This window comes from Balaenoptera musculus, chromosome 13 (genome assembly GCF_009873245.2).
Source record: "Balaenoptera musculus isolate JJ_BM4_2016_0621 chromosome 13, mBalMus1.pri.v3, whole genome shotgun sequence".
NCBI classification, from domain to species: domain Eukaryota; kingdom Metazoa; phylum Chordata; class Mammalia; order Artiodactyla; family Balaenopteridae; genus Balaenoptera; species Balaenoptera musculus.
This window is the reverse complement of record NC_045797.1, coordinates 88,552,917-88,566,755: the sequence shown is the minus strand read 5'-3', so window position 1 is coordinate 88,566,755 and position 13,839 is coordinate 88,552,917. Positions and strand designations below refer to the sequence as shown.

At 53.8% G+C, this 13,839-nt stretch overlaps 1 protein-coding gene across 3 annotated transcripts in view; it reads left to right on the top strand.

Annotated features, from left to right (window-relative positions):
- TRAPPC12 (trafficking protein particle complex 12) overlaps positions 1 to 13,839 on the top strand; it is a 64,523-nt gene that overhangs the window by 36,020 nt on the left and 14,664 nt on the right. For all 3 annotated transcript variants that reach the window (XM_036872747.1, XM_036872748.1, XM_036872749.1), the window contains exons 6-7: positions 5,337 to 5,449; positions 13,337 to 13,409. In XM_036872747.1, the coding sequence (XP_036728642.1) occupies positions 5,337 to 5,449; positions 13,337 to 13,409 (186 nt within the window). The remainder of the gene's footprint in view (positions 1 to 5,336; positions 5,450 to 13,336; positions 13,410 to 13,839) is intronic.

Here is a 13,839-nt window from a genome sequence, read left to right as displayed (position 1 = left end):
GCCTCAGGGCTCTGGGGCAGCCCCGAATTACCCCTTTAATAATAAGTCGTCTAGGACTCGCTCAGGCTGGTTTTTTGTTTTCAGATGCAGCCTTGGAGTTGGAAGTGTCTCGTTGAGGGTTGTTTTGTGGCGGGTGAGGGACTCTGTGCTCTCCGACAGGCACGGGCGTCCCCCGACCTGTGTCCTCATGGCAGAGCAGAGGAAGCAGGGGCTCCGCTCCTCGCGTGCCGCCGGGCCGCAGGGGTCGGGGAAGGACGGGGGTGGGCGCCGGGTCCAGGGAAGCAAGTGCAGAGCAGCAGTCAGGCACCGGGTCCTGCTTGCCTTGACGGCACGAGGATCTGCCAGGCCCCAAGGGGGAGAGCTGAGCCTGCCGACCGTGGACAGAGGGTCCGCGGAGCCTGCGCTCTGCTGGGCGTCCACCAGGCACCATGCGCCATCGCGTCGGCACGCTCGGGCCTCCCAGCCCCCTGTCCTGCTGGGCGGGCGGCCAGGAAAGTTGAGAGAGGACGCCACCCGCCCAGCACACAGGCCAGTGGGTGGCGGGAGGTCCAGACCGTCTCCGTGCCAGGGAAGTCCTGTGCCTGTGTGCCCCCCGGGAGTCAAGCTGACATTCCTCCTCTTGCTGCTTCTTTCAAGTTCGCTGCCCAGCACGGGGCCTGCGTGATTTCTGGTGCATCCCGCTCTGACTCTCTGGGGCTGCCGAGTGGGTCTGCCGTACTGCAGGGGACTCGGTAACATGAATTGTGTAGGAGTGTTTTCATTTAATGTTTTCTAAATGATTAATGAGAGCACTTCTACCGTATTTATACCAACCTAGATTTTGGCAGGTCGTGACTGTATGTGGGAACTTTCCAGAAAAACAGATCCACGGGGAAACACGTTTCCTTCCAGATTCTGACTTGCCCTCTTTTTCGAGGCGTGCTCTCCACGCAGGGGAGACAGGCTTCTGGCTGGTGTGGAGCTGTATGTATTTCATGTCGCTGGATTCTTCTGGCATGAAGGGCTTCACTGATTCCCAGTGACTCTTCACACACAGCAAGGCTGGGTTTGCTAGACTGAGAGAATCAGTTTAAAGGTACTTTTATTTGCATTTCTTTAAAACAAACAAACAAAAACAGGAAAGGCCTGAGTTACGTCAAAGCAGTTTCTGCTGTTTTATTGGTGAGAGTGTGGCGTTTGCTTGGGGACAGTGGTCACATCCCCTTCGTGTGTACATCCAGCGCCTGTGCTTGCCTTTGGCACCTGAAAGCCGCTGAGTAACTGGCTGTTAAGCTGTTCAAGCTGGGATTAATAGACAGCGTTTCTCCAGCTGCTTTTCTTGTTCTGGCTGTATGGACAGTATATTTCTCTAGAGAGGGGCATTTCTCTTTCTGATGTGTCATGAGGCTGTGTGTGTGCTTCCCTCTCGATTTCTGCTCTTCGAGATTTTTAAGCAGTATGAGACCTTCCCAGTGGTACCAAGAGAGAAGCGGGGGAAGCTGTTTCCCACTTTAGTCCTGGCTTTCTCCCAGACACCCCCAGGAGAGCCACGGGCAAGGGGGACGTGGCTAAGGAGGACCGGTGCTGGCTCTTCCTCTTCCTGCTCTCGGCCATCTGGATAGAGTCCCAACTCCAGATGCGAGTCACAGGGAGGCACGTGGAGCGTCACCTGTCGCCGGCGTCTGCCTGCGTCCACCTCCCAGAGCTGCGGGAGTCTGGTCCAGCACAGACAGGCTCTGGTGGAAAGCTCGACAGTTTGGGACAGGGATGTCTGTTACTCCATAGAAGACGGTGCCTGGAGAGAAGACGGTGTGAGGGCCCAGAGCAGACAGAACTGCAGGCACGTTCTTTTGGTCTTCCAAAAGGTCTTTGTTCTGTCTGCGTTAGTTAGGACTTCCAGTACCTTGTTCAGTAGGAGTGGTAAAAAGGGGAGGGACATCTCGGCATTATTCAGGACCTTAGGGGGAAAGCATCTAGTTTTTCACCATTGATTATGTTGTTAGCTGTAGGTTTTTATAGATGTTTCTTTATCAAATTGAGGACGTTTTCCTCTATTCTTAGTTTGCTGAGAGTTTTAATCATGAATGGGTGGTATATTTTGTCAAATGCTTTTTCTGTTTCTCTTGATTTATTGTGTGATTTTTCTTGTTTAGCTTGTTTGATGTGATGGGTTACGTTAATTGATTTTTGAATGCTGAACCAACCTTGCATACCTGGAATAAATCTCAGTTGGTCATGGTGGATAATTTCTTTTATACACTGTTAGTTTTGATTTGCTAATTTTTTGTTGGATTTGATTTAGTTGGATTTGACTTGCTAATTTTGTTGAGGATTTTTGTATCTATGTTCATCTATAGTTTTCCTTTCTTATAATACTGATTTTCTCCTGATTTTTCTATAAGGGTAATGCTGGCCTCATAGAATGAATTAGGGAGCGTCCCCTCCACTTCTGTTTTCTGGAAGAGATTGTCGAGAATTGGTGCCAGTTCTTCCTTAAATGTTTTATAGAATTCACCAGTGAAACCATCTGGGCCTGGGCCTGGTGCCTTCTACTTTTGGAAGGTTATTATTTATCGATTTCATTTCTTAAGTAGATATTGGCCTATTTAGATTGTCTGTTTCTCCTTGTATGAGTTTTAGTAAGTGGGTTGTGTCTTTCAAGGAATTGGTCCATTTCATCTAGGTTATAAAATTTGTTGACATAGATTTGTTCATCATATTCCTTTATTTTCCTTTTAATGTCCATGTGATCAGTAGTGATGACCCCTTTTTCATTTCTGATATTAGTAATTCATGTCTTCTCTCTTTTTTCTTGGTTAGCCTGGCTTGAGTTTTATAAATTTTATTGATTTTTATCAAAGAACTAGGTTTGGATTTTGATGATTTTCTCTATTGATTTCCCATTTTCAGTGTCATTACTTTCTGCTCTAACTTTTCTTTCTTTTCTTCTGCTTTTATATTGCTTGTTTTTCTCTGGTATCCTACAGTAGAAGCTTAGATGATTAATTTTAGGTCTTTTAAATATATGCATTTAGCACTGTAAAATTCCCTCTTAGCACTGCTTTTGCTGCATCCCACGAATTTTGATAAGTAGTATTTTCATTTTCATTTAGTTTGAAATATCTTCATATGTTCTTTTAAATGCAGAAACTTCCCCAGGTCCATGGGCAATTTCCAGGGCAAAGAGCAAGTAACTCCTGGCCACCTTGTCATATATTCAGCTCATTTATAAATTGGGCTTGGGAACTTCCACAGACGTTTTGTTTCTGCATTTATCTTATAAAGCTTAAAGTGTTCTGGAGATTCTCTCCCTGCAGGTAAATTCTAAACCATGTGGGAACGACTGTTGCCTGTTCTCTGTTTGATGTATTGGGATGAAAGACACAACTTACGTGTGACTTACCATGTTAGCGCAATCCCATTTTAGTGATGCCGATGGTCAAGAAATGGTTCTTTCTAGGAAGCTGAAATGACTGATAGCATGATGTCAACTCAGTCATCTGTCTTCTTCAGACGTGGCAATTATTTAGTGTCATCAAAAAAACACAAAATTCAAACATTTAAATTCAATAATTGTCATCTTTCTTTTCTCTAGGCTCACAATCACAATAGAAACTATTTTCCATAGTATTCCTTAGTTTTGTTTGTCCTTTTGACCTTTCTTCTTCCTATCCTTACTGAAGACCATAGAGCATAGTACAATTTTTCAAGCTAAGAAGCACAAACATGAAGCCACCTCAGTGTGGCACATGGTAGACCCTCGCTGATGGTTGCTGGATGGATGATGGACGGACTGAGGCACAGAGAGGCTGAGCAGCTTGCAGCTGTCACACAGCTTGCTTCTAACCATCTTTAAAGTGTAGTCCAGGGACTTCCCTGGTGGCGCAGTGGTTAAGAATCCACCTGCCAATGCAGGGGACACGGGTTCGAGCCCTGGTCCGGGAAGATCCCACATGCCACAGAGCAACTAAGCCCGTGCGCTACAACTACTGAGCCTGCGCTCTAGAGCCCGCGAGACACAACTACTGAGCCCACGTACCACAACTGCTGAAGCCCCCGTGCCCTAGAGCTCACACGCCGCAACTCCTGAGCCCCGTGTGCTGCAGCTGCTGAAGCCCGCACGCCTAGAGCCCATGCTCCGCAACAAGAAGCCACCGCAATGAGAAGCCCGCGCACCACAACCAACAGTAGCCCCCGCTCGCTGCAACTAGAGAAATCCCGCACGCAGCAACGAAGACCCAACGCAGCCAAAAAGTAAACTAATAAGAAAGTGTAGTCCAGAGCTAAGTATTGAGAGGTCCCTTCTGAATCTGTGTGATTGCCCCGTGCTGGCATTGTCACATCCTTTAAGCCATTCATAATCAGCACAGGCTGTTTGATTATTTGATGGCATTTATATACTTACATACTTACTATATTGCGATATATACCATATTACGATATATACTTGGACAGATACATGTCCAAGTCATGTCAGAGGGGAACGTGACACTAACAGAAAGATTCCCTCACCCTGAGAGAACACAGCCACATTCAGATACTGTGTAAAAGCTCATTTCAACTGCAGTCCTTTTCGGATCACTGCTCTCATGCCCCCGGCACGCTGATGGAGGTGGCACTGCCCAGAACTCACTCCTTCCGGGGCAGCCCTAGGCAGTGGAGTCTTTGAGGCCAGCTGCCATGCCTTCCTTCCGCTGGGACAGCTCTGAGGTAGAACTTTCACTCCAGAGACACACACACCCACACACACACACACACACACACACACAGACACAGACACACACACACACACACACACACAGACACACACACACACACACACAGACACACACACACACACAGACACACACACACACACACACACACACACACACACACACACACGTGTCCCGGAGTCAGGCTGACGCTCCGTCCTCGGGACCTGGGCCTGAGGTGTACCCTCTCTCATTTCCCTCCCCGGTAACCCGACCTACGCAACCTTCTACAGGAGCTCGACATCCCAGAGAAGTACAGAGAATCCATGAGTGTTCTGTTTTCTTTTACTGGAGCAGGCAGTGGTCTCTACCATTCTACTCATTTTGTGATAATTTCTACACGATTGTGGCGTAACTGTGGAAAAGCGGTGAGAGCCAGCTTTCTCCTTTGGTCATTGTCTAGAACATACAGCTTTACAGAGAAAACCAAGACACGTTTTATAATTGGCATCATCGCACGCTTTACCAAGGTATAAGGGACTCCGTCATCGCTTCTGCTAGAACACCTGCAGAGTCCCTGCTGCGTGGGCGCTCACCCTGAGAGGGCGCTTGGTTGTGCTTAGCTATGCAAACAGACTCACTCTGCTTTGACTTTGGTTCTAGGCTCCATGGTCCCCTTTTCGATGCGGATCCTGCATGCGGAGCTTCAGCAGTACCTGGGGAACCCCCAGGAGTCGCTGGACCGGCTGCACAGGGTGAAGGCCGTCTGCAGCAAGGTAACCATCGCTCCAAGGTGGGCCGCTGTCGCCTCCTCTCCTGGTGGAGGGCTCACCCAGACTTTCCCGCCCTCACGAGAAGCACATCACGCCACCCTGTACCCTTCCCACCACTCTGCTTCCCCCTCCTGAAAGGCAGGCTGGCCCAGTTCCTTGTGACCATGCAATTCACTGTTCTTGCTGAATTATTCTGGGGGGGCGGTGGGTGGTTTTTGGCAAAGCCTGAAGCCTGAAATCTATCTTCCCGGTATTATTAGTAAATGAAAAGCAGGAGCGTTTCCTCTTGTGTAGAAATCACACACGTGAACATGTGCCAGGCTGCCCGACCACTCACGCATCCTGCAAAGGCTACGTGCACCTGCTTCATGTCAAACAGAGGCATCAGAGCAGTATTTAAAGAGATAATGGTTTAAGATGTTCCAGAATCAAAGCAAATTATAGTGTATCATGACAAGTGTCATTCGTAATACTGACTCCGAAGGCAGATAAGGTTCAGAAGTGCTTCCCGAGTTATTCTGGGTTGTAAAGTAACAATTACGTGGAAGGCATCAAGTTGTATCAACAGAAGATGAGATTACTCCACTGAGTGATGGGAGGGAGAGATGTGGGGTTCAGAGTCTCCCCATCTCCAGGCAGCGGGCAGCCGCGCCCCCGAGAGCCTCCGTCTTCAGACTGGAAGTGAGCCTGCCTTTCCTACCCGCCTGGCAGCCTTGCTGTGTAGCTTAGCTGCAGCGTCGTCTGTGGAAGGGCTTCCAAAGCTGTAACAGCAAGCAGTTAGGAGCGGCAGCATGTGACAGGTTTTTAAACGAGGTTATTTGTACTTGTCGAGTTCCTGCTTCAGTCCCCAGCTGCTCTTGGTGGATGTTCCTGGAGCTCCCGGGGGGTCATCTGTGTTCCCAGCAGGGAAGTGGCAGGGCTTCCGCCCTCGCAGAGTGGACGTCACAGCAGGCCACCTGACACTCTTAAGCTAGAGTCTAACACTCCTTTCCTTGACTCTTAAAGCATGGTTAAAATACAGTTGTTTCCAGAAATAGGAAAACAAAACTTGTAATTGATACTAAATCAGCGATGTTCTAAATCACACACAGATGATTTTTTTTATTGCTCTTCACTCACCTCCGTGTCACACGGGGAAGTGCATGTGAGTTCTAAGGCTTTAACCCTCAGGCTGTCTCCCAAGCCCTCCCGGCGGGCTCCACGCTCTCCCTGCGTCCCTCGGCGCCCGCCCGCCACGCCTGCTGCCACGTGGTGCTGCCCTTGACGCCACGGGCTCGGAGGTCGGACACGGGGGTGGCGGTGATGGCGGCGGTGGCCACGGGGGTGTGCTCAGTGCTCCCTCCCGCACGACGGGTGCTGTGGTCCGTGCTTTACGTTAGAGCTCCGTAAATGCTCACAACCGCTGTGCGAGGCGGTGTCATGCCTGATCTACAGACAAGGAGACGGAGCCTCCGAGGGTTAAGTGCAGCTGAGGTCCGGCCGCGAGGGGCCTGCACGAGAGCAGGTCGCCGGCTGTGAACCGGCCCCCGCCCACGCCTTGCACCCTCTGCTGGCCCAGCCGCAGCCCTGTTCCCCGCACGTGCAGCGTGCGCCCCGAAGCCTTGGAACGCGGCTTCGGCCTCACGCGTCACCCTGCCAGTGCCAGAGAGCGCCAGCCGCACTTCCTCTGCCAAGAGCTGCTCTCAGCGGGTCAGGGGGTGGGGGGCGAGTCCAGCAGGGAAGGAGATGAGTCAGCCAGTGAAATAGTCTCTCCCAGGGTGACGCTCGCACCCGGGCCCCCCGCCTTGGCTTCCCTTCCCCAGCCTGCTCGCCGGGCCTGGCCTCCTGCCCGCCCCAGACCCAGGGGGCCCAGGCTCAGCCAGCGCCCACGAGGCCTCCCAGACGCAACTGCCTGCTGGGGTGCAGCTGCAGGGTCGAGCAGGGCCCACCTGGGCCGCCCCCTGGAGTTGTCACGGGGGCTGGGGCGGGCAGGAGGCCGCGCCGGGGCTGCCCTCTGGAGCCGCCGACCGGCCAGCGCCTTGACGGCGATCGAGGGCTTCGCTCCGGGCAGGCAGCGAAACCAGGGCGTCCTTTCCAGAAGGAAAGCAGCGGTGCGGTCCACACCCCCGAAGCGCTCTGTGCCCGTCGGTTTCATCGCGTGTGTGGCGTCCGTCGTTGCTCTGGAGGTGGTTCTTCCCAGCTGGAGGTCAGGGGTGGAGGTGGAAGCAGCGCTTGGGAAGGGGGTAAAGAAGAGAGCACGAAGGCTTCCATCCTTAGTGAGAAAGTCGGCCGAGGCCCCTCTCGGCGCTTGGGAAGCGCGCACGCTTGCCGCGGGTGCAGGTGTGTGCGCAGATGTGCTTGGAGCCCGCTCTTGGTCGCTGCCTTTCTCGCGCACGTCAGGTCTTCACAGGTTCAGCCCCAGCGCGGGTTTCCCAAGTGAAAGGGGACGACCTGGCGTGGCAGCTAGAGTGAGATGCGGGCGGGCCCGGGGCAGCCGGGGTGGGAGAGGAGCGGACACCTGCCACCCGGTGGCCCTCAGCCCGGTCAGCCGGCGTCCTCTCTGCAAAGGGACACACTGGGATAGAGGTCTCCCACCGCTTCCGGTCTGTGCCGCCCCGACCAAAGCATCAGGGCACCGGGCTGGGGAGTCCCAGGGCACCGGGCTGGGGTGCGGGGACATGACGCGGGTTCCAGACGGATGTCTCGTCCCCACGGCCGCCACGTGGGAGCGTTTAGGATGTGGCGGCCGTTGTCAAAGCCAGACTGCAGAATTACAGTTACAGGATGGCCTCTGTGAAGGAAGCAATGTGCCCTGAAGGAAGAACGCTCCAGTATGTTAGTGGTGTGCGTAATGGGATTAAAGGTCATTTTTATTCTCTTTCCAGGTCTTAGACAATGCACGTGTTAGTTATATAAGTAGAATTTTTTTCTATTGAAAAAAAACTAAATGAGGACTACGGGGCAAAGGGAAGATAGAGTTCAGACAGCAGTACGCTTGGTAACGTACAAGGTTTATGCCACACACAGGTTGGCGCTGAGGGTCCAGGTACGCAGAGCAGAGAGGGACATAACACCAGTTATGGAACCCCCGGTATCGTTTGCTCAGAAGAAGCTGAGCTTTTCCTTACACGGAAGACTCACTGGAGAACGGTTAGAGCCTGTGTGTTCAGCCTGGTGAGAGCGCTGTCTGGATGTTTTAGGTGCGGCCCAGTTCTAGCAGAACGTCACTCTGACCTTTACGAAACGGTCCAGGGTTTTCTCTGCTGTCTTTGAAATAGGAGGTGACAAGTAAGAACCACGTGGTGAAGTAGTAAATGGTTGGTTCAGAGGTAGTGGTATCGATGAAGAACAAAATATACCTCGACTTAAAATAAACGTGCCCCGTGGCTTAGGAGAGCCATCCCTGTCACGCCACAGCAGCGGTACCTCTGCCCACCATCCCTGCTCCTCGGCTTCTCCGCGGGCCACTGCACCTCTGGGTCCCGTCGGCAAAGAGCCAGGGAACACGTTTCTAAGCCCGTTTGCATACGGCACGATGCCAAATCAGCGTGGGGTTTGGGTCGCCGCTGACGGGGACGTGCCGCGTGGGTTTAAGTTCAGTGCTGCCCTGCCCGACAATTCGATTTCTGCAGCCTCCGCCCGCCCCACCTGAGCCCGGCTCGGGGCGCCAGGTAAGGAAGTGCCTCTTTAGAGACCCTCACTGCCGAAGGAGCCCCTCGGGAAGGGACGTCGGTTTGCTCTGTTCTTGGTTGGACACCCTAATGAGGCAGAAGTGAGAGGGGCGTTTCTAGGAAGGGTTCATATCTTTACTAAAAAGGAATTCCAACAGATGGACCTGCTCGGTTATGCTGTTTTACTTGTAAACGAAGTTAAGAAAGGAAGAGAGAGCAGACATTGTCCGCCCTCCCCCTGCCAGCCGCTCTGGGAAGCACCCAGCTGGGCTGGCCATCGGCGTGCTGACCACGCCCGCCGCTGCCCGGCTTCGCCTGACGCCCGTGGTCCCCATGCCCCTCTGTCTGCTGCTCCAGCAGAGAACAAATTGATGGAGGCTTCATTAGATAAGATGGGAGTGACTGGCAAGTGAAGGGAGGTGATGGCTCCTGCTCCCTGGTCGAGGCCGCATCTGTGCCCTTTGCCATCGACACTCACGCTCCTGGGCCCGGGTGTGCTCAGAGGGCCCAGAAGGAGGAGGTGACAGGAGCGTCCCCGTCGTCAGGGTTTGCAAGATTTGTATCCTGACTCGGCTCACGGTGGAAATTCGCGCCTTTGGAAACTCCAGGTTGCATCATTGCAGATCCCAGAACAAAGACTTGGGAATGTCGACCACACCCCTCAGCAGCCCCAGCCCCGTGTGAGATCTGATGTGCCAGAGGTGACCCACAGTGTGCCGTAAGGTCACCCGAGTTGGCAGGCGGTCCCGCCCGACACCTGCGTGATAGCCCAGCAACAGGCAGCCCTCGGTGGAACAGAGAGGTCTGGAATCTCCATCCTGGCATTGTTTACCTTGGCATCGAAGGTTCTCACTCTCTGACCTGCATGGAAAGAGAGAGCATTGCTTCAAGGTGTGACGCCCTGCCGGGGGGATGTCCACAGGCCGTGGCTGGAGGGGCTTTGGCGTCAGGCAGACGGGTGTTTCCAGGTGTGACCCTGACTTCCTGGGGGGGTGACCAGCCTGTGGAAGCCTGGGGAGGAGTGTCGCCAGCCACCACCAGGCTGCCGTGTGGGTTAGATGGCCAGCGACCTGGCCCAATGCGTGGTCCAGGCGAGTGTTTAATGTTCCTGCAGTGGCTTGGAGCAACTCCAAGAAGCCTCTTTTCACTTTGAAAAGCCTCTTTTCCAGAAGGTCCCCTAGGACCTGGTAGGGCTGAGAAGGTCCCAGGACTTTCCAGAGAAATCTAAGCCCCTCTAGGGAGACCTGCTCTCACCTCAGTCTGAACACCGCAGGTCATTAGTGAGTCCTTGGGTCCTTGAGTTAGGGCCGGCCCCCAGGGCTCCAAAGACTGGACGCTTTGTGCATAAACCCGGTCCCTAGACCTTCCCCACCCACAGCCCGTGACGGGCCGACAAAGGACAGGACCAGGGCTCCTTCCCCGAGAGCTTTCCCACAAACCGAGGTCCCCAGGCCACCCGTACTGGTGTTGCCTGGAGCCCGTCAGAAGGGCATGGTTTGGGCTGCACCCCGCATATGACTCAGAACCTGGAGTTTAAAATACCGGAGTCCAAGGTCACGCGTATGCACCAGGGCCCACGAACTTCTGGGATTTCTGGAGAGGTGTAAATGGGGTGTTTCTCGTGGGCTGCTCAAGTTCGCTGGGAACCCAACAATGTTTGTAAGTGATCTTCCAAACCCAGGGTAACTGCAGAGAAGTCGGGGCATGGGTTTGGTCCCTTTAAATATGAGTAGGTGACGCACTGCCTGTTTGAGATCAAGTGGTCCTTTATATATATATATATATATATAAATATATATATATATATATATAAATTTATTTATTTACTTTTGGCTGTGTCGGGTCTTCGTTGCCGCGCGCGGGCATTCACCAGTTGTGGCGAGCGGGGGCTACTCTTCGTTGCGGTGTACGGGCTTCTCATTGCGGTGGCTTCTCTTGTCGTGGAGCACGGGCTCTCTAGGCCCACGGGCTTCAGTAGTTGTGGTGCACGGGCTCAGTAGTTGTGGCTCACGGGCTCTAGAGCGCAGGCTCAGTAGTTGTGGCGCACGGGCTTAGTTGCTCCGCGGCATGTGGGATCTTCCCAGACCAGGGCTCGAACCCGTGTCCCCTGCATTGGCAGGCAGATTCTTATCCACTGCGCCACCAGGGAAGCCCTGAGATCAAGTGGTCTTGGTTACATGTGGAGTCAGGCAGCTGGGATATTCATGCGAGGCGTATAGTTTTCTCCCTGGACGAAACAGCCGAGCCCGGGCCTTCTGAGTCCTCTGTCCTCCCTCCACTGCTGTCCAGAGTGTTGACGGCGTCTGCATTGCTGGAGCGACACCGCCCGTCCCAGAACCAATCCAGGACAGCCCAGGACCCGCGGGTGGGGCGGGGGGTGTCGATGCAGCCTCTCAGCTCCGGTCACACCCACCGGCTGACACAACAGCGGGTCCAGAACCATCTCCCAGGCCCACATTTCCTCCTGGCTGCTCCCTGTTCATGTCCAAGCAGCATCTTCACACGCTCAAAGCCGCTGTCATGTCGGTATTGTAGCTACTTTCGGAAGTACGTGGCTCGCGCGGCGCCCGACTGCTGCCGACCCGCCACCCCACGCTCGCGTTTCCGGAGCCTCTTCCAGAATGGGTGCCGTGGGCGCGGCCCGCCTTGGTCGTTCTGGGAAGCAGACCCAGAATCGCTCACGGGCGTCCGACCTGCACCTGGACCGGAGTGACAGGAGGGGCATGCGGCCACGTTTGCCGTCTGAGTAGCTCAGGCTTTGGGTGGGAGCGTTTCTACACTTTCCTCTACAGAAACAACCTTCGGTAGATCAGCGTGCTGTTACTGTGACTGTGTGAAGTCATACGGGTGGGAACTCTCTCCCCCCAGACACTGTTCTCCTGCGATTTAGCTCAGGCTGGCAGTAACCGTGCCCCCCTGCCAGGTGGGTTGCCCAGGTGCGTGGAGATGCCCTGAAGGGGGCCAGGACCACTCCCCAACCCCGCCCTCCTGGAGTCTGTGCTTCTGATTCTCTCGTGCTCTTTTGTTGTGGTTGGTTTTGCTGTCAGGCCTGCCCCTCCCCCCATGTCCCATCCGTGGACCCGTGAGTCTAGGCCAGGCCTCGGGCCCTCTGCACTGTGCGTGGCTCCCGGGGCTGGGAAGAGCCAGGCCTCCCGCTTTTCTTCTTCGGAACCTCCTAGCCCTTCTCTTTGTTCCTGTCCCTCCTCAATGGCACCTTCGAGACCTTCTTTCCTGGTCAGTTTCTGTTTTTATGATTATTTATCAGAACACCGATTAGCTGAAAAATGTCCTTTGACCTCGTTTGGACCAACTAGCTCATCTTCGAGTTTACAGTTTTGAAGCCCGGGTGTGTCCTGAGTGGTCACGGTAGGACAGGCCTCCGTGTTCACAGTGAACTGTCGTCCACCTTTTGTGAAGCGCTGACCCTTGGCAGCAGAGGAGGCCCAGCTGGCCCGTCTCTGTGTGGATGGGACGAGGCCGGTCAAAGCCCGGAGCAGCTGCTTCGCTTGTCGTGAACTTCACCTCTTGAGGGTGGGCCGTTTGGGGCAGTGCTGCCTGGCAAGGTGGCCCACTACACAAGGGGGTGTCTCCCCAAAGCACGTGGCCCGAAGTCGGCCATCACGGAAGCATGAGACCCGCATTTTCAGTTAGCACGTCTTTCTTTTCCTTCCCTGCAAACAGTGTTTACTATTAACACGTTTTTTCTCCTCATCCTGCCCTCCAAAAGAATATAGGCTCTGCCCAGATCACCGTGGTCGCAACTTCTTTCCTTTCAGGGAAACCAAATCACAGAGGAAGGAAGCAACGCAAGGTTATTAGCCGAACAGTAAAAACTATGTAAAGTGACAGATGCTCAGAATTTATTTGATACATTTAAAAAGGCTGCACATCTCAGGTGCCCTAGAGGAATGAGACTGATGTTTTCACAGAAGTTAATAATCATCCTCTTGTGTAATACCATTCCTAATGCTTTCCTGAGAGAGAGAGAATACCTGCCCCACGTCTGGGGTCTCTGATGCTTTACGAGCGTCATAAACCCAAACCCCCCACCAGTCAGAGAGCAGCTCCCTGCTTGCCATCACCTCCGTGCCTTGTGAGCAGCGAAGCTTAAAATGTGTTCCTGCGAAACGCTCCTTGACAAATGGGTTTCCATACAGAGAAATCTGCTTCTCCTGGAGTATACTGTGACAACGTCTAGAAGCAAATTCATTTCTGTTGTTCTTCCTTCCATTTCCCACAGATCCTGACAAACTTGGAGCAGGGCCTGGCAGAGGATGGCAGCATAAACTGCACAGCCCAGGAGAACAGACAAGGTCAGTGCCGGACTTGCCTGCCTTAAATAATCAGCCGGCATCGTCAGAGGGCTCGGCCCCAAGGGTTTCTGTGTCTCATTCTTTTCCTTCTCACTCCGTAATGCACTCATCCTCTCATGCCTTCACCTCCTCGGTCCTTTCTTGGACCAAGCCAGGCACCGTGGTTGGTGCTGGCATAAGGCATGAACCCCGCTCTCGGGGAGCCCCGTCGGGCCGAGACCCACCTGCAGCAAATAACCCCAGAAATCGACGTGAGCGTCCACAGCAAGGTGGGTGCCTGGCCCGCCCGCCCGTGGGGAGCCAGAGGCCTCAGCCCGTGAGTGGCAGGAGGGAGCCTGAGGCCTGCACGGAGCTGGAGAGGAAAGGAAGATGGGGCCCTGAGTGTAGCGCCTCGGGGGCCAGGCCGTGGAAACGGGTCTTTATGTGAGTG